The sequence below is a fragment of the Aulonocara sp. 'chitande type north' Nkhata Bay genome, linkage group LG7 (genome assembly GCF_057382095.1).
Source record: "Aulonocara sp. 'chitande type north' Nkhata Bay isolate Kocher_YH1m ecotype deep benthic linkage group LG7, A_spYH_male_GT1.1, whole genome shotgun sequence".
NCBI lineage: Eukaryota > Metazoa > Chordata > Actinopteri > Cichliformes > Cichlidae > Aulonocara > Aulonocara sp. 'chitande type north' Nkhata Bay.
In genome coordinates, this window is record NC_141350.1 from 36,438,001 (window position 1) to 36,456,179 (window position 18,179).

Below are 18,179 nucleotides of genomic sequence, written 5' to 3' on the forward strand. Positions count from 1 at the left end.
GCAAATTCAAACGCGATTTCAATATGTCACATATTGACAGTGGCTCACCGATGCCAATGACATAATTACCCAGCTACCTTTCCGAAAGAATGCAAAAGCATTGACATATATTTTTCCTTCCTACAATAGCCCGACGGGCAGGGAAGAGATAGATTTTGGTAGCCCGCTATCGCTAGCTCCAGGATGTCGGGCTAGCGATATTGCAAGCCCTGTATCTGATTGAGGAATCACTCATCTTTGGAAAAGAGAGTTTATTACAGAGAAATGTCTCTTTCCAAAATAAAAGCTATACTATCCGCTTCTTCTGGGCTATATTCTCAGCAGCATATTAAACATATCAGGTCCCCATAAGGAGAATCATGTGCTAACAGCTGTCTAAATGACTCGGCTAAAGTTAGTAGCATGCTTGTTGTTTTTGTCTTTGCACTAGGATGATGTCGGCGTAAATGTGCAGTCATATTCGTTGTGTTCCCACTAGTGCTTTCAGGTTAATCTCGTTGAAATAACCTTAACGCCACAACACGGCAAATCTCCGTTAACGAGCTACCGCCGATCGCCCCGTGCATGGGGCTAGACGGCCAACACGTTAACGAGCTAACTGCGCTAACACACTAGCTCCCACCCATGTAATTGAGCATTGCATGGCACATCCAACATACTGTTTTACTTTAGTCCATGACTCGCTTACCTTCAGGGTCATACTTCACATGAAAACCAAAATAATTCCAAACGCCAAATCTGAATGAGGGTGGGGGAGGTCCATGTTGCAAGGAGAGCTTAACTTCTGTCTTGCTAGCTTGCCCTGCGCTCTTCCTTCTGACTATGCTGTCTGTGTGGAGCGCTCAGTGGATCTGCGCTCGACAGTGCAGCCTAGGCGGAGTAGTCGAACGCAGATTCACTGAGCGCTCCACACAGACAGCACCGTCAGAAGGAAAGTTGATAAAATAAATGACAAATGTTGTATTGTTCGATATATATGCGTACCGAACCGAAAGCACTGTATCGAACGGTTCAATATCGATACGAATATCGTTGCACCCCTAATATATGGGATATATTAAAAAAAAAACACCCAGCACGCCCCTGCGGGCTGTTTATCCTTCAAGCTCAGGTCCTCTACCAGAGGCCTGGGAGCTTGAGGGTCCTGCGCAGTATCTTAGCTGTTCCCAGGACTGCGCTCTTCTGGACAGAGATCTCCGATGTTATTCCCGGGATCTGCTGGAGCCACTCGCCTAGCTTGGGAGTCACCGCACCTAGTGCTCCGATTACCACGGGGACCACCTTCACCCTCCATATATATATATACAGTGGGGCAAAAAAGTATTTAGTCAGCCACCGATTGTGCAAGTTCCCCCACCTAAAATGATGACAGAGGTCAGTAATTTGCACCAGAGGTACACTTCAACTGTGAGAGACAGAATGTGAAAAAAAAATCCATGAATCCACATGGTAGGATTTGTAAAGAATTTATTCGTAAATCAGGGTGGAAAATAAGTATTTGGTCAATAACAAAAATACAACTCAATACTTTGTAACATAACCTTTGTTGGCAATAACAGAGGTCAAACGTTTACTATAGGTCTTTACCAGGTTTGCACACACAGTAGCTGGTATTTTGGCCCATTCCTCCATGCAGATCTTCTCGAGAGCAGTGATGTTTTGGGGCTGTCGCCGAGCAACACGGACTTTCAACTCCCGCCACAGATTTTCTATGGGGTTGAGGTCTGGAGACTGGCTAGGCCACTCCAGGACTTTCAAATGCTTCTTACGGAGCCACTCCTTTGTTGCCCGGGCGGTGTGTTTTGGATCATTGTCATGTTGGAAGACCCAGCCTCGTTTCATCTTCAAAGTTCTCACTGATGGAAGGAGGTTTTGGCTCAAAATCTCACGATACATGGCCCCATTCATTCTGTCCTTAACACGGATCAGTCGTCCTGTCCCCTTGGCAGAAAAACAGCCCCATAGCATGATGTTTCCACCCCCATGCTTCACAGTAGGTATGGTGTTCTTGGGATGCAACTCAGTATTCTTCTTCCTCCAAACACGATGAGTTGAGTTTATACCAAAAAGTTCTACTTTGGTTTCGTCTGACCACATGACATTCTCCCAATCCTCTGCTGTATCATCCATGTGCTCTCTGGCAAACTTCAGACGGGCCTGGACATGCACTGGCTTCAGCAGCGGAACACGTCTGGCACTGCGGGATTTGATTCCCTGCCGTTGTAGTGTGTTACTGATGGTGACCTTTGTTACTTTGGTCCCAGCTCTCTGCAGGTCATTCACCAGGTCCCCCCGTGTGGTTCTGGGATCTTTGCTCACCGTTCTCATGATCATTTTGACCCCACGGGATGAGATCTTGCGTGGAGCCCCAGATCGAGGGAGATTATCAGTGTGTCTTCCATTTTCTGATGATTGCTCCCACAGTTGATTTTTTTTCACACCAAGCTGCTTGCCTATTGTAGATTCACTCTTCCCAGTCTGGTGCAGGTCTACAATACTTTTCCTGGTGTCCTTCGAAAGCTCTTTGGTCTTGGCCATGGCGGAGTTTGGAGTCTGACTGTTTGAGGCTGTGGACAGGTGTCTTTTATACAGATGATGAGTTCAAACAGGTGCCATTCATACAGGTAACGAGTGGGGGACAGAAAAGCTTCTTACAGAAGACGTTACAGGTCTGTGAGAGCCAGAGATTTTCCTTGTTTGAGGTGACCAAATACTTATTTTCCACCCTAATTTACGAATAAATTCTTTACAAATCCTACCATGTGAATTCATGGATTTTTTTTTTTCACAATCTGTCTCTCACAGTTGAAGTGTACCTCTGGTGCAAATTACTGACCTCTGTCATCATTTTAGGTGGGGGAACTTGCACAATCGGTGGCTGACTAAATACTTTTTTGCCCCACTGTGTGTATATATATATATATATATATATATATATATATATATATATATATATATATATATATATATATATAAAATAAGAGAACAGCACCACCAAGGCTGGAGACGGAGCAATACTGGAAGAGCATATGGGAGAAGGATGCAACCCATAACGGCAATGCTCAGTGGCTAGAGGATCTGAGGGCAGACCACAGCGACCTCCCTGAACAGGGTCCAGTAACCATCACAGTGGCAGATATCCAAGAAAGGGTCTCCAGTATGAAGAGTTGGACAGCACCAGGGCCCGACATGGTTCACGCCTACTGGCTGAAGAAGCTGACTGCACTCCACGAGCGTCTGGCAGCACAAATGAACCAGATGCTAGTTAACGAGAGACACCCGGAATGGCTAACTGAAGGCCGGACAGTCCTGATCCCCAAGGACCCCAAGAAGGGACCGGTCCCCTCCAACTACCGACCAATAACCTGCTTCAGTACTACATGGAAGCTCCTGTCAGGCATCATATCGGCTAAGATGAACAGGCACATGGGTCAATACATGAGCGGGACACAGAAAGGAATTGGCAAGAATACCAGAGGCGCAAAACACCAGCTACTGGTAGACAGAACAATCAGCCGAGACTGCAAGACCAGACTGACCAACCTGTGCACTGCCTGGATTGATTACAAGAAGGCCTATGACTCAATGCCCCACAGCTGGATACTGGAATGCCTAGAATTGTACAAGATCAATGGGACCCTAAGAGCCTTCATCAGGAACTCAATGGGGATGTGGCGTACAACACTAGAGGCCAACTCCAAGCCCATAGCACAAGTCACCATCAAGTGCGGGATCTACCAAGGAGATGCTCTGTCCCCACTGCTGTTCTGCATAGGCCTGAACCCCCTCAGTGAGATCATTAACAAGACTGGCTACGGATACCGACTACGGAACAAGAGAGGGAAGGTAGTCAGAACTGAGGGGATTGAACTACCAGAAGGCAACATTGCAGACATAGAGGACAGTTACAAGTACTTGGGGATCCCGCAGGCGAATGGGAACCATGAAGAGGCCGCTAGAAAAGCTGCAACCACCAAGTACCTGCAGACGGTCAGGCAAGTCCTGAGGAGTCAGCTGAATGGTAAGAACAAGATCCGGGCCATCAACACGTACGCCCTGCCCGTGATCAGGTACCCTGCTGGGGTAATAGGCTGGCCAAAGGAGGAGATAGAAGCCACTGACATAAAGACAAGAAAGCTCCTTACCATGCATGGAGGGTTTCACCCCAAGTCCAGCACACTGAGGCTGTACGCTAAGCGGAAGGAAGGGGGCCGGGGACTGGTGAGTGTCAGCACCACAGTCCAGGATGAGACAACGAACATCCAAGAATACATTGGGAAGATGGCCCCAACTGACCGAGTGCTCAGTGAATACCTCAGGCAGCAGAAACCCAAGAAAGAGGAGGGAGACGAGGAACCATCATGGAAGGACAGGCCCCTGCACGGTATGTACCACCGGCAGATAGAGGAGGTGGCTGATATCAGAAATCCTACCAGTGGCTGGACAAAGCTGGACTGAAAGACAGCACAGAGGCACTAATCATGGCAGCACAAGAACAAGCTCTGAGCACAAGATCCATAGAGGCTGGGGTCTATCACACCAGGCAAGACCCCAGGTGCAGGCTGTGTAAAGATGCCCCAGAGACAATCCAGCACATAACAGCAGGGTGCAAGATGCTAGCAGGCAAGGCATACATGGAACGCCATAACCAAGTGGCCGGCATAGTGTACAGGAACATCTGTGCCGAGTATAACCTGGAAGTCCCGAGGTCAAAATGGGAGATGCCCCCAAGGGTGGTGGAGAATGACCGAGCTAAGATCCTGTGGGACTTCCAGATACAGACGGACAAAATGGTGGTGGCTAACCAACCGGACATAGTGATGGTAGACAAACAGAAGAAGACGGCCGTAGTGATCGATGTAGCGGTTACGAATGACAGCAATATCAGGAAGAAGGAACACGAGAAGCTGGAGAAATACCAAGGGCTATAAAGACACATCTCCTGGATGCACTGGTACGCATCTTCAGTGATGTATCCTAGGGTCATCAGGTGTTTCGGGTCTCACAACATCATACACCCTCGCCCAGGCGACCCAGCCGGGGGTGATCAAGCCCCGACTTGCGTACCAGTAGCTACCCACGGATCAGCCCTCTTGATCCACAGCCACCTTGTGGCTTTCTCTGCCGCTTCACTCACAGCCTGGATGGCCCTCTTCTTGGCTGCCCCAGCCACGCCCAGCCGCCCTAGGGCTTTGCAGAGTGATCGTCCTGCAAAGCCCCTACAACCCACTTCTATGGGCTCATAGAAAGTCTTCCAGCCCCTTCCCCTGCACTCCTGCACTAGTTCCTGGTACTTTCCTCGTTTCCTTTCATTGGCCTCCTCAATCCGCTCTTCCCAGGGCACTGTGAGTTCCAGCATGATCAGCTGTTTTGAGGCCTCAGAAATAATTATCATGTCTGGCCGGAGTGATGTTTTTGCAATGTTCTGAGGGAACTTTAGTTGTTTACCCAGGTCAGCCTGTAGCTGCCAATCAGAGGCTGTGTTGAGGAGGCCAGTTGTCAAATGTGGGCGCACCTGGGGTTTCTCTCCAGCCTTAATAAAAGAGATTGCCTTCCTCGGAGCATGATGATGCTTGCTGGTGCTGATTGCTGAGGCAATCTTTTCAGCAACTACTCTGAGCACCTGGTCGTGCCGCCAACGATACCGACCATCGGCCAGGGCCCTTGGGCAGCTGCTAAGGAGGTGTTCTAGGGTCCCTCTTCCAGAGCACAGGGGACAGGCAGGTGTCTCGCTCTTTCCCCACAGATGGAGGTTTGCTGGGCTTGGCAGAGTGTCGTATACTGCCTGCACTAGGAATCGGATCCGGTGGAAGTCTGCCTGCATGATGTTTGCCCAGGTGACCTTGCGCTGCAAGGTGCTCTCCCACCTTGTCCATGCTCCCTGCCGCTTAAGGCCTACAGCTCTACTTACTCGCTCCTCCTCCACACCTGCTCGGACCTCTTCCTGGAGTAGCTGGCGTCTCTCCTTTCCCTGTGCCCTGCTGACCTGGGCCTTTGGGACATACCCCAAGCCTGCTCCCCCTGTTGCTAAGACCCCCATCAGTGTTTTCTGCCTTAGGCGTGACTCCGCCACCTCAACTGCCTTCTCAGCCTTCCACTTTCTTCCTGTCCTTACCTCAATACCTGCTAATGCCACCTTGCAGTCTTTAGAATCTCTGTACTGTAGGGCTTCTCGTGTGCGAGCCACCTTGAACTCTTCTGTGAGACCACTGAAGGGTAACTGCACGCTGTTGCTTGTCCCATACAAGGCAGCGCTGGTGAGACTGCGGGGAAGTCCCAGCCACTTACGAAGAAAGCCACTGATCTTTCTTTCAAGGGATTCCACAGTAGTTATTGGAACTGTATAGACAAGCAAGGGCCACAGGATTCGGGGCAGGATTGAATGCTGGTAGATCCAGGCTTTAAATCTTCCAGGCAGGCCGGACTTATCCACCTTAATAAGCCACGCTCCCAGCTCCTCATTTGCCTTCTGAATAGCAGTAGAGTCTTTCAGGCTGGAGTCAAAGAGTTTCCCCAAGCTCTTAACTGGTTGTTCCGTTATGGATGGAATAATGGTTCCTGAAATTGAGAACCGGAACTTGTCCGTCACCTTGCCCTTCTTCAGTACCATCGATCTTGACTTGGAAGGTTTAAAACTCATCCTTGCCCATGAGATGAGTCTCTCAAGACCTTGCAAGATCCACCTACACCCGGGAACTGATGATGTTGTAATGGTGAGGTCATCCATATAGGCTCTGATAGGGGGCTGACGAACACCTGACCTTGTTAACGGCCCTCTGCACTCCACCTCCGCAGCCTTTACCACCATGTTCATTGCCAGGGCAAAGAGCGTAACTGAGATGGTACAGCCTGTTATTATACCTTTCCCGAGTCGGTGCCAGTCTGAAGTAACTGCCCTAGAAGTGACCCTAAGCCTGAAATTGGCGTAATAGTCCAGGATCAGGTCCTTGATCTTGCTGGGAACATGGTGGAGGTGTAAAGCATGCTCAACCAGTTTGTGTGGGATCGACCCATACGCATTAGTCAGGTCCAGCCACAATACAGCTAGGTCGCCTCTGTTCTCATGGGCTTCTCTTATAAGGTGTGTAACTACACCAGTGTGCTCTAGGCAACCAGGAACTCCTGGGATCCCCCCCTTCTGAACTGATGAATCAATGTAATTGTTTCTAAGGAGAAACTCGGTCAATCTCCGGGAGACAACGCTAAAAAACACCTTCCCCTCCACGCTCAATAGCGAGATGCTCCGAAACTGGTTTATGTTTTTCGAATCCTCCTCTTTGGGAATCCAGACTCCCTCTGCGCACCTCCACTGATCAGCAACTCTCCCTCTCCGCCATATCACCTTTAAGATCTTCCACAGGTGGCGAAGCAGCTCTGGGCAGCGCTTATAGACAAGGTAGGGTACGCCACTGGGACCTGGGGAGGATGCTGAGCGGGCTGCTTTGATGACCTCACACACCTCCTTCAAACTTGGCTCCGTCAACTTGAACTCTGCTGATGGTGGGGCAGGGTTGATGAGAGCTTTGTTTGGTCCCAAGTCTTGTTCCCTCAATGGGTCACTCATTGTCTCATGAAGGAAGTTATTCACCTCCTCTGCTGAGCACTCCAACTGCCCACTTCGCTTAACCCCAAGCAATTGTTTGGAAAAGCGAAAGGGATCAGCAATAAAAGCTGCACGTTTCCTGGCTCTCTCTCTTCCTCGCCTTCTGTGCCATTCTGCTCTACGGAGGGTAATCAACTTCTTCCGCAAGATGTTATGCAGTTCCTCTAAAGCTTGCTTCTCCTCCGCATCAGCGTTCTTGAACTGCTTCTTAAGGCTCCTGAGCTCCTGGCGCAGTTGATGAATCTTCATGGCCCTGCGGTTCATGGTGTAAGGGGTCTTGTTGTTACACTTCTCGATCAGGCCGAACCTTTCTGAGGCGTAGCTGACTATGATGGTGGTCATTGTTTTAAGCCTGCTGTCGGCATCTCTTTTGGCCACAGCTTGTATGATGTTGGAGACATCCTCATCAAACTTCTGCCACTCGCTCCGGCTGCTGGCTGGGGGCCACTTAATCCGCTGTTGTGGAACTACACTGCTTGGATTGGAAGAGTCCAGTGCATGGAGGGACTGGGCTCTGTGGGGTGCCTCCTGGCCGGGCTCCTCCTGCGTCTCACCAGGTTCAGGACCTGTGCGTTGCACCTCACTCTCCCGCTCCAAACATTTCATTCTAGCCTGATGGACCTTTAGGCCACGCTGGTTCTTACACAGCTTGCCGCAGATACATGTCTTACTCAGAGAAGAGCTCGAGAGGATGTGGAGGGTGAAGGTAACGGTGGTCCCCGTTGTAATCGGAGCACTAGGTGCGGTGACTCCCAAGCTAGGCGAGTGGCTCCAGCAGATCCCGGGAACAACATCGGAGATCTCTGTCCAGAAGAGCGCAGTCCTGGGAACAGCTAAGATACTGCGCAGGACCCTCAAGCTCCCAGGCCTCTGGTAGAGGACCCGAGCTTGAAGGATAAACCGCCCGCAGGGGCGTGCTGGGTGTTTTGTTTTTTTTTTATATATATCCCATATATGGCAGATTAAAGATATTTCTTACTGAACTTATAAATAAGCTTCATATTAATTTCAAACTTCTAGGTGACTTCAACCTGAGATCAAGGTGATTGGGATTCAAGCTAGTCTGCGATTTTTAGTACATGGTACTGATACCGATGGTATCAGTTTCAAAATTGCCTTGTCCTTGAGTTATCACATTCACAAATTTGGGTGTTCATACTGCCCGCTTGGTGGGCTGTTAGCAATATGCCACGAGCCTTTTAAGGCTGATGGGTAAAAACCATTTGGTGTCTGAAAGGTGGTGAAGGGGTTTATTTATTGGTCACAGAGTTGAAGTGATTGACTGACTTTGCATGTTTTGACACATGTGAAAAAGGTTTTGAATGTTTTATTGTCTTTAGCACAAGTGAAGTATGATATGAATTAAATGTTTCAAGAACTCCTTGAAAAGTAGTGAGAATGACATTCCTGATGTGAAAATTATACCAAAACAATCGAGAATAACCGTGAAAGTACCCTTATTTAACAGCAAGATTTTGACTCACTAAATGTATCTTTGATGAATGCATCTTTGATAACTACATCAACTACTTGGATGCAATTCTTACATCAAGGATGTCATGCTTACCACTCTTTATGCAGTTCTCAATTCAGGAATGCATTTGTTCACCCCCACATTAGTCTTGCCAATTGTGTTTGTACACACTGCTATTGTTTTCATACATACTTCACAACTAAAGATGTTTTGTCATTGCATTTTTTGTATTTCTCATCTAAATCTCACAACTTATCAAAACAGTTAGTAGTTTTGTTAATCCGAACTACAGAGCTCAAACTTTCCTGAATACTGTCATGTATTGCTTGAGAGTTCTTACTCAAATAATTTCAAATCATTTTTTCAAATATGTATGAAAAAGCAAGGCCAGTAACACACTGTCAGTTGAAATCAGATAGAAACACATACTCTTAGGCTTGTGTCACAGGTACGTGTCTTTAAGTACGCCTTCCTAGTACTGGTTTGGGCTTTTTTATGACTTGCGGACTGCCTTAATTCTTCTTGACATAGATTCAACATGGTGCTGGAAACACTCCTCAGAGATTTTGGTTCATATTGACATGATAGCATCAGACAGTTGCTGCAGATTTGTCAACTATTCATCTGAATTTTCTCTTATACCACATCCCCAAGGTGCTCTATGGTTTGAGGTCTGGCGACTGTGGAGGTCGTTTGAGTACAGTATCATGTTCACGAAACCAGGATGAGATGATTTGAGATTTGTGACATAGTATATTATCCTGCTGGAAGCATCCATCAAAACATGGGTACACTGTGGCCAAGAAGGGATTTACATTGCCAGCAACTATACTCAGTTAGTGTGTGGTGTTTAAACAATGCTCAGTTGGTATTAAGGGGTCCAAAAGGTGCCAAGAAAACATTCCCCATGACATTACACACCCACGACGAGCCGATCGTCGCGGGTGTGTAATGGATTTTGCCGAAATCATGTCTCAAACCAGGAAAAGTTTTTCTAATATCCTGTTCCTCAGTTTTGGCAAGCCCTCGTGAACTGTAGCCTTAGTTTCCTGTTTTTAGCTGATAGGAAGAACACACAGTGTGGTCTTCTGCTGCCTTAACTCAACTGCCTTGATGTCCGATGTGTTGTGCATAAAGAGATGCTCTTCTGCATCCCTCGGTGGTAACGAGTGGTCAGTGACTTTATGTCACACTATCTGCATTTTTTATGATTTTGTATGTTGCTTTTATCAATTTCAGCAGTTATATTGTTTGAAGTTTCAAATACATTTTTCAGATTTCCTTTTTCTCGTAACGTTTTTTTACTTTTCATTAGGTGTACATTTATTGCAGGATTCTTTCCCAAGTCTAATTCTAAAAAATAGTGGTGAAAGGTTTTAATTGTTATAGTGTCTTTCCCATAGGTGAGTCTGTTTTATGAGAAATACCTTCACTGTCACGGTTCTGGGTCCGTTGGACCCAGTATTTTGAGTTTATTATGTTTTGGTGTAATTTTGCATCAGGGATTGTTTTCTTGTTCTCTTGTTGTGTTAATGATGATGATGATGATTATGATGTTTATTATTAGAGTTTCATGTCTGTGTTTAGGATTGTTCTTCGGTTGGGTCTGCTTAGTATATGTCTAGTTCCATGTGTCATTCTCTGTCTGTCTCTCAATGTAAAGTCTGCATGCTTGTTTGGTAATTCATGTTTCCTGTTTTATTGTGAAGGTCTTTGTCTTATGTTAGTGTGTGCAGCTTGGTTCCCCCCGTCTCGTTAACCCTGATCTCTCCCAGCTGTGTCTCCCTCCTGTTGCCCATTCGCTGATTACCACCCTGTGTATATTAGCCCTGTGTTTTCATGTGCTCGGTGTGTGTTCCTGCTTGGTTTCATGGTTTGGTTTGGGTTTTTGTTTCATGCCAGCAAGAATAGCTGTGGTTTTAGTTACATTTTGTCTCGGAGTCCTGCATTTGGATCCATATTTCCACCTGCCCGCACACAGAGCCCTGACATTAACTGCTTTGAGAACTGCATTAGGAGTGTTAGGGGAAAATGTCCAGCTGCATTAAGAATAATAAGAATGACTTCACTGTGATTGAGAAAAACTGTGTCTTTCAGGCTCTGGCTGTGAAGATGAGGAGATTAGGCGCCATCAGTAGATGGCTCTGCAAATGCAGTAACACGGGTTGTGTTGTGAGTTGTGCACCTACTGTGATGTCAGCAGTTGGTCAGGGGCAACTAGGAAATTTACCTGGGCTTATATCTAAAGTTTGAGAATGACTGAATATTGCTGGTGAACAGAGTTGACATGTTGAAAAGACACAGCAGCTAGAGGCTCACATTAAAAGGCCTTGTCAGAGCAACAAGTGGGATTTGACTTGTTTTTTTTTTTTTTGTTTTTTTTTTAGATTTTAGCCAGAGGGAAGGAAATTAAGCCCAGTGGACCATGGTGATGGGTAGGGAGAGGCATATTGATCATTTCCAGATGCAGATTGGAGGTTTAAGAGCTGTTTCAAATTTCGGGAATTGGCTAGGATCGGATGGAAGAAGGAGAACAAAGGAGGAGGCAGCCCTCCTTTGAGGATGGATCTGGATGCACTACAAAACCACAACGAAGTCTTTCTTGTACCACACTAAATGACTTTGAAAGGGTTTGCATTGTCTCACAGCTTGAAATGCAGCTGCCCATAAATGCAGCTAAGCCTTCTAAACATGCAGATGTAAGCTGATTTATCTATTTGACATATCTGCAGAAAAAAAACATGATCTAAAACACTTTTCTAGAACTGTAATTGAAGTGATTTAAACTGCTTCATCGTGAACATAAGAAAGTTAGTATCAGTCAGGATAATCAATCAGTTTCTGATACGTTCAGATCAAACAGCTCAGACATTAGAAAGACTTTTCAAATATCTTTTAATGTCAAAAATATGCTGAAGATGATAGAGACATACATACACAGAGAAAGAGAAATTTTGATGATCTGTAATCCTTAAGTTTTGGTTTCCTTATTAGTGTTCCTTTAATTTGCTCCTTGCATCAGTGTCTTCTCTATATATCTTCTCCCCTTTGCTGTTGGGGTTTGTCTTCATCTTTGGACACCCCTAGCCCAACAAGCAGTGCTTTTTGTTATATTATTAAGATTAATTAAACTACTATTTTCTCTTACCTCCCTGCCAGTCTGTCTCTGTTTGAGTGGAGTTGGGTCCACTTTATCTGATGATTTGCATATGTGATACTATGGGTTTATGCATTTACTGAGGCGCTGCACCATATCACATTTGTCCCCTCCAGATAGCAGTGCTATTTTACATTTTCAACATTTTTTTCTCTATGCATTAAGCTATGTGTAAAGACTTGAACAATTAAACTCGACATAGGCCAGGAGCATGAATAACACAGTGAACTGCCAAATTAGGCCATTTCTGGGAAAATAGCAATATATGTGTCACGGTCTGCAGAGACAGGCCGTGCGGTGGTGTGTGTGATGGACCCAGGTGCATACACAAGTTAGTAGACGGGAGTGGACTTAACAGAAAGCGAGCCTTTATTATGGCTGAAGACAAAGTGCACAAACAAAGCAGGGATGGCGTGACTAGACTATAACTAAACTGGGAAAACTAATACTGCGACAAACTAAGAAAACTCAGACTATGATGATCACTGCAAGGACTGACCGTGAAAACATGGAGGTGAGAACACAGACGACGCGACACAGACTGTACGAAACACAGAGACTAAATACACATGAGGGATGATCAGGGGAAGTGGATGCACACGGGGAACACAGGTGACACTGATAATCATAACAAGACACGGCAGGAGTGAACGTAACACTGATGGGAGATGGGCAAAGTAAAGCAGGAAGTACACAGAGGTTCAAACAGGAGGAGAGAGAGCACGGGGAGAACGCAGACATAACGGGCTGGGGAAAACATAGAATAAAGCACAAAGAGAGACGAGGGCTCATAAATACACAGAGGGGCACACAGGGGGTAAGAGTCACGAAGGGAAAACACATAAGGAACAACGTAACAGATCAACCCAGGAAGCATGGCCTAAATAAAGAACAAAATACAAAAATACATGAAAACTAAGAATACTGGGCCCACATGGCCCAGGACCATGACAATATGGTATGCTTGGGTGAAACATGAAATTACCATGGCCCTAGAAATAAAGGGAGTGAAAGACAGCATTGGGTTCAAAAGGTTACTAGGAGTCATTCATAGATTTCTGGAGTGCTATGACACCAGTGTTGAAGCAGTGTGAATGGAAAGTGTTAAAGTGCCATTTGGTGGTGAGCCTTCTTGCTCTTCTACAGTACATCTCACACACTGTTGTGGAGGTGGACAAAATGATCGCCATGCAGGGTGATGAGGTCCAACTAGGTGCTAGAATATGAAAAGAAAAAACCCACCGGAGTCCTGTGCAAACATGTTGTCACTTGGGAAGAATTTATACAAAATTATATGCATATATATTTACATTTTTTATTAATCTGTTTTTGTTAGTTAACAATGTGCTGCAGTGCACAAGTAAGCCACAAAAGGACGGGATGAAAAAACAAAACAGCATTGAGAAAAAAGCCCGGCATTGACTGTGTAGCCAACATCCTGGGAGCACACAGTGATTCATTTAATTCATGATATCAACAAGGAGTCTATACCTGGGACTAGACTAGAAGCTTTTAGAAAATAGCTTGTCTGTCAAGAAAACTATCACAGATTTTCATAACTTTTATTATACCTTCACTATCTACCGTATCAGTAGTATTGCTGTTGAAACTGTCAGCATCTGTGAATGTTGTAAGATTTCTTCATATATTTGACATGCCACCAGCAGTCATAACAAAAGCTCTTCTTGTATGGAAGAAGAGAATAAGAGATTACTTTTTCTCTTCTTGTCTATTAGAGAATAAGTAATCCACAAAGATCTTGGATTTTTCATATTGTAGGACACAACAACAGACAGAAATGTTTACCAAATATTTAATAATTCCATGTGCCACCATATCCTTTAAAAACAAAAGGTTCTTTTTTTGATTGGTGATCTGTTCAGTATTCTAACATAGTCACTATTATAGTCCAAAGATATACTGCAGGAACAGTTTCATTATCAAAGATTATCATCCAAGTCATCATCTACTTACTACTTTGCTAACATGTAAGGGTTTTTAGCACACTATCGTGTCTCACGCTGTAGGAAGAGCTTTTATTCACAGGTGGTGAGACTCAACAACCAGCCTACAGGGTCATGGATGAGAGGAAGATACTTTATACTGATTATTCATAGAAAGAATTGTTTGTCCATGCTAATTCTGAACTGTGCAGTTTAAAAAGTTTGAGCCACAACTTTTTAGATGGTTTTCATATATTCATGGTTATATGGTTATAAAGAACCAACATGCCTAATAGCCAATTTATAGTGACATAAGTGCTGGAACACTATATGTGTAAATGTAGTAGTTAGCTTGACTTGCACAGTTGTAAGCTGTGCAGAGGGGCAGGGCTGTCGCCCACCAAAAACATTTTCTTGCATTGGAAAGATGTTAACTCAACTGAAACTCTGGACACCAGCAACTGTGATTCGAACTGAATGCGTCTGTAGCTCGGCCTCTCTTTTCTTAACCCAGTAAATACTGTGTGTTAGCTATAAATCAGTAACTTCTTGAACACAATGACTAATTATCTACATGTAAGATTCACACCAAGATGGCGCGGCCACGTCCAGACGCCTTCCTGACCGCTCCGCTCCGACTATCCACTTTTCTTGTTTTTTACTTATTTTTTGCTCTGGTTTACATCCCAAAATCCTCTAGTCTTATAGTATACGACAGCGGATCACTTGTAAACATACTTATAGTTATAGAATATTCACAACATACTTCATACCGTGTACATTGTAACATACCATAATAGACCCATTTCTGTAATATACTTACATATCTATACTATTGCTAATATATATTGTAATATATCTATATCATGGCTAAAGCACTTCTGGATGGATGCAAACTGCATTTCGTTGCCCTGTACCTGTGCAATGACAACAAAGTTGAATTCTATTCTATTATATTATGTAAAAGTCCAGACCCTCTGAGGATTATCTGAGTACTTCTAATATTACACAAAGCAAAGGTCTCCATCAGTGTTCATGAAATGCTGGGTTTATCCTTCTTGTGAGGGAGCTGCTGGTGAAGATCACGAGCCCTGCTTGATCCCGGCGATGAGTTTCAGTCTTCCTGGTGTTTCTGAAATGATGCCTCTCACTGTGGGTCAATAGAACTTCTGGCACAGGACAGCTGTAATGAAAGAAATTGAAGTTTTGGAAATGCCCTATATGTGAGAAGCAGATTTTGTATTTACTTTTCTTTTGCCAATCAAGATAACAAAGTATAATTTTCACCATACAATTACTAACCTTGTCATCTCCTGCACTGTCTGTTTTGGGCTCTGGGCTCCTCCTTCCCAGCGCTCATGAGACTGCTTTGATGCACTGTGGTATGAGGTGCTAACCTGTTGACAGTGTTGGGAAGGTTAATTTTAAAATGTATTCCACCAAAGATTATAGAAGTAATGTATTCTGAATACTTTACAACTACATGAATGTGCTATTGCTGTGTGATTGTGTGAAGAGACTGAACAGGGTGATCCGAAGGGCCAGCTCTGTTCTAGGATGCCCTCTGGACCCAGTGGAGGTGGTGAGTGACAGGAGAACGGCGGCTAAGCTGTCATCCCTGATGGACAACATCTCCCACCCCATGCAGCAGACTGTGACAGCACTGAGCAGCTCCTTCAGTGGGAGACTGCGGCACCCACGGTGTGGGACGGAGAGATTTCGCAGGTCTTTCCTCCCCACTGCTGTCAGACTCCATAATAAAGACTTTAACTGATCAAGCACACACATCCATACATGTGCAATAATACTAAGTGCAATAATCCTTTCTGTCATCGTTGTATTTTTACTCAGTTGTATATAGTATTTGTATTTGTATTCTATTTTTATCTTATTGTATATTTATTTTATTTTATTCTACTGTATATAGTATTTTATTTTATTCTATTCTGTACAGTTGTGTACTGTATTTATTCTTATTGTATTCTAATTTTTGCCTCATAACTTTTGCACTGTCCACTTCCTGCTGTGACAAAACAAATTTCCCACGTGTGGGACTAATAAAGGTTATCTTATCTTATCTTATTTATTACTATTACTGAAGGCTACTCGCCATACCAACACCAACTAGATGTTAAAATCTTAATATAAATGAGTAACAGTAGGTGGACATTAGGTAAGGCTGCAGCGATCTCGTGTAGAAAACTATTCAGCACGTATATAAAACAGGTCAGCGGCTCCGAACCGTAGTAAAGGGACCTCTGGCTAATACATCCGGTTCGTGTCGGGCTCATAGCTGAAAAATAGCTTTACTTTGTTGTCTGGGTCAAGTTTGCTAGCGAGAGACAGAGAGAGGCGTTGAAAGGCTGCTTATTGTTTCGGAGGAAAACACGAACACAGTGTACAGTCGAGTCTTAACAGCTTACTTACAGCTGGGCTCGTCAGGCACTCTTTTTGGCTTTAGTGGTTTTTATTATATTTACATGCTTCCAGCTCCTGTTTCTGCTCCGTGACAGCTGTACTTTTCCTTTTTCTCCCTCCTCGCTCACAGACACATAACGGGTATGGCAGTCCATTCTCCCTGCAGCACAGACTACACTGCCCATGAGGCTACATTGTTTAGGGCGATGCCTGTAACACTCTGCTATTGCCTTCATATTAAATAATTTTTGTATAATAATTTTTAGAGGCTCTTATTGTGTGTTTTGTTTGGGTTTCCACCGGCGTGGAATTACCAAAAAATAGAGAGACCATAGCCTAACATATGAAACAGGTAAATACCGCCATGTAATCCATTTATTTCAACAAACTAACTGTATTCTCAATATCACCTATTGAACAGTAATTGTAACGGATACATTTACTCATATTTTGTATTTTAAATACGTAACGCCGGTGCATGTATTATGTTACTGCCCAACACTGCCTGTTGAGATCCTGAGATCCGCTCCTAGAACACCGGCCTCCAACTCCTGAAGAGACACGGGTGTCCCTAAATTTAGCAAATATTAGCTTCAGGCTAGCTTGCTACGACGAATAGGCTAATACCAGCATTTTACCACAACTTCACCAGATGTAGCTAAAAAAACTAAACTAATGTCCAGTCCAGTGGGACAGCAAGAAAAGATGACAAAAAATGATTACTTACTTGCGGTTTGGAGGTTCAAGCTGAAATTGAAGCAGCCATTGAAAGACGGGAAGAGAGAAAGATGGCAGCTTGGTCAGCACTAGTGGCCTCTATAATATATGCAAATATATGCGGGCCGGAAACCCCCCCCCCCCCCCCCAGCGCGCCCCCGGACGCCAAAACAGTGCCAGCAGAGTGAAACTGAAAAATGGTCTGAAACCGAAAAATGGATTGAAACCGAAAAATGGTTTGAAACCGAAAAAAAATGGATTGAAACCGAAAAAAAATGGATTGAAACCGAAAAATGGATTGAAACCGAAAAATGGTTTGAAACTGAAAAATGGTTTGAAACCGAAAAAAAATGGATTGAAACCGAAAAAAAAAATTGTAAGCGAAAACAAAAAAATTACAGTTTCAATTAATTGTTTTTCACTATCAATTTTTTTTCCGGTTTCAATACAAGATTTTTCAGTACATTTATTTCAGTTACAATATTTTTTTTCGGTTTCAATCCATTTTTCGGTTTCGTTTCAAGGTGGCATCGTTCTGATTCCATACATTTCACTGTGTGTTATAGTTGTATAACTATGCATGTGACAAATAAAGAACCTTGAACCTTGAACACATATAGACAGGTAGTCAAACAGAAAAGAAACAGAACAGCGGATGTTTCTTTTAAAAAATAATCTCTCAATGTAGTGAGCCTACAGACACAGAGAATGAGTCCGGCATGGTCCAAGTCCAACTACAGCAACTGAGAAGGTAGGTATTAAGAAGGCACAATGAAATGAAGTGGTGATGCATTCAAAAGAGACAATCTGCAGAGTCTATAAAGTGTAGCAAAGCATCTCCTGACATTTGTTGATTAGTTATAAGCA

The 18,179-nt window shown here is 44.4% G+C and overlaps 1 protein-coding gene and 1 long non-coding RNA gene across 2 annotated transcripts; both read right to left on the reverse strand.

The window, feature by feature from the left end:
* Positions 1-5,047: 5,047 nt before the first annotated feature.
* LOC147325642 (uncharacterized) lies at positions 5,048-9,164 on the reverse strand. Its single transcript, XM_086297752.1, has 2 exons — positions 9,151-9,164; positions 5,048-8,285 (listed from the first exon to the last, which is right to left on the reverse strand). Exons 1-2 carry the CDS (start codon positions 9,162-9,164, stop codon positions 5,048-5,050), a joined length of 3,252 nt encoding a protein of 1,083 aa, XP_086153878.1.
* A 5,593-nt stretch (positions 9,165-14,757) lies between these two features.
* LOC147325643 (uncharacterized) lies at positions 14,758-17,416 on the reverse strand. The gene is made up of 3 exons (XR_015130580.1): positions 17,323-17,416; positions 15,480-15,574; positions 14,758-15,360 (listed from the first exon to the last, which is right to left on the reverse strand). It is a non-coding gene; the product is annotated as an uncharacterized LOC147325643 (long non-coding RNA).
* Positions 17,417-18,179: the final 763 nt, after the last annotated feature.